We start from the raw sequence: 1,467 nt of genomic DNA on the forward strand, positions 1-1,467 counted from the left end.
AGACACCTACTTTGTCAACACCCATCTTCTTGAAAGCTGCTTGCAGCACCTTGAAGTTGTGGATGTATTCGTGTTCTAGTTTGGCCTGGAACTTGACCTTCCTCAAGTGAACGCAGCCAGGGAAGAGCATGTCCATGAACTGGCAGTAGGCTGCCCCTGTGAGGACGCATAGCTGATGAAGAAGGTACAGCTACCACCCTGGACCCCTGCTGGTCACTTTCCAAAGCCTGGTCCTAGAGTTAGGGCCAGCCCAACTGGGATATTACACATGATTAGATTTCCCTTGCCTTTACAAGACTAACTATGGCTAAAATCTTTGTGTATTTACCTTTTGGTGGTGCTAAAGAGTAAACCCAGGGCCCTGAAAATACGGAGCAGGTACTTTACCACTGAGCTAAATGCCCATCCCCCAAATGACTCCTTAGTGACCCCGTTCCAACACTGACAACAGGTGATGGCAACAGTCTGGATTGGAAAAGTGACACCCACAAGGGCTACAGCACAGAAGGACAGAGAGCTGGGACCCAGAGTGGCTTCATGGGACCCCATGTTGTTAACGTGCGTCTTTACTGTCTGTACTGGCTCTTACCCATTTCTCCAGCCTCTCTTCCCTGAATTCAGCTCTAAGCAGTGTAAGGATCATGGCTCACCCTCTTCCTGTTAATTACAAGCCACATGAGCCTTTCTCTACTCTCCCTTGGATCAATCCCTGTTCCAGCCTCCTACCTGAACAGAGCTGTTCAATCTTGGTATAATTGAGGTGCAGAGAGTCATTGACCCACGCAAGCATGTCATGGCGACTCAGATTCTCACTGGTCACGGAAGTGGAGTACACATTGACAGCCATAACCCAGCTGCAGAGAAAGAAAAGAGGTGACATCAGCATGAGGACTTCAAGTGGGATGGTTCCCGGGGACATGGGAAGCATTCCTTTATACCAGCCTTGTCATTCACGGAGTGAATGGGTTTAGAGTTCATTTATTCCTTAGACATAGCTTACTAGCATCTATGATACCCAGGCAGGCACTAGCAGCTGGTGGTCTAGGTACCCAGGCATGGTCTAAGAGCAGGCATGTGACACCAAGTTAACTAAAGTTTCTGCTTCAGGAGCCAGGCAAATCTCAGCACAGTGAGCTGAGCAGTTGAGGACCACATGAACTTCAAGGATGGGGGAAAAGTGCAATCTTTGGGTGTGGCAAGGTTGTGAAGGCTGCAGAGCAGAGATACTGGCGCCTAAGAAGAGTAGAGATTTTATGACATACCAAAGGATGGAGTGAAGGGGCACAGCAGCCCCGGGACTGGCAGGAGAAAAAGGCTCATCTCAAGACCTCTGAGTTGCTAAGCTCTGGGGCCTAGGNTTCTGTTGAGGCATGATGCAATGAGATTAGCAGGGACAGATCTGGAAGGGTTTTGCTTACCCTGAGGAAACTGTATTTAGTCAATGTGAAGTCACTGGGAGGTTTTAAT

At 48.8% G+C, this 1,467-nt stretch overlaps 1 protein-coding gene across 2 annotated transcripts in view; it reads right to left on the reverse strand.

Annotated features, from left to right (window-relative positions):
- Mapre3 (microtubule associated protein RP/EB family member 3) overlaps window positions 1-1,467 on the reverse strand; it is a 43,074-nt gene that overhangs the window by 3,006 nt on the left and 38,601 nt on the right. For both annotated transcript variants that reach the window (XM_021201818.2, XM_021201819.2), the window contains exons 2-3: window positions 727-854; window positions 11-156 (exon numbers count right to left, since the gene is read on the reverse strand). In XM_021201818.2, coding sequence (XP_021057477.1) covers window positions 11-156; window positions 727-847 — 267 coding nt within the window. In that variant the 5' untranslated portion in view covers window positions 848-854. The remainder of the gene's footprint in view (window positions 1-10; window positions 157-726; window positions 855-1,467) is intronic.

Source organism: Mus pahari, chromosome 7 (assembly GCF_900095145.1).
Source record: "Mus pahari chromosome 7, PAHARI_EIJ_v1.1, whole genome shotgun sequence".
NCBI lineage: Eukaryota > Metazoa > Chordata > Mammalia > Rodentia > Muridae > Mus > Mus pahari.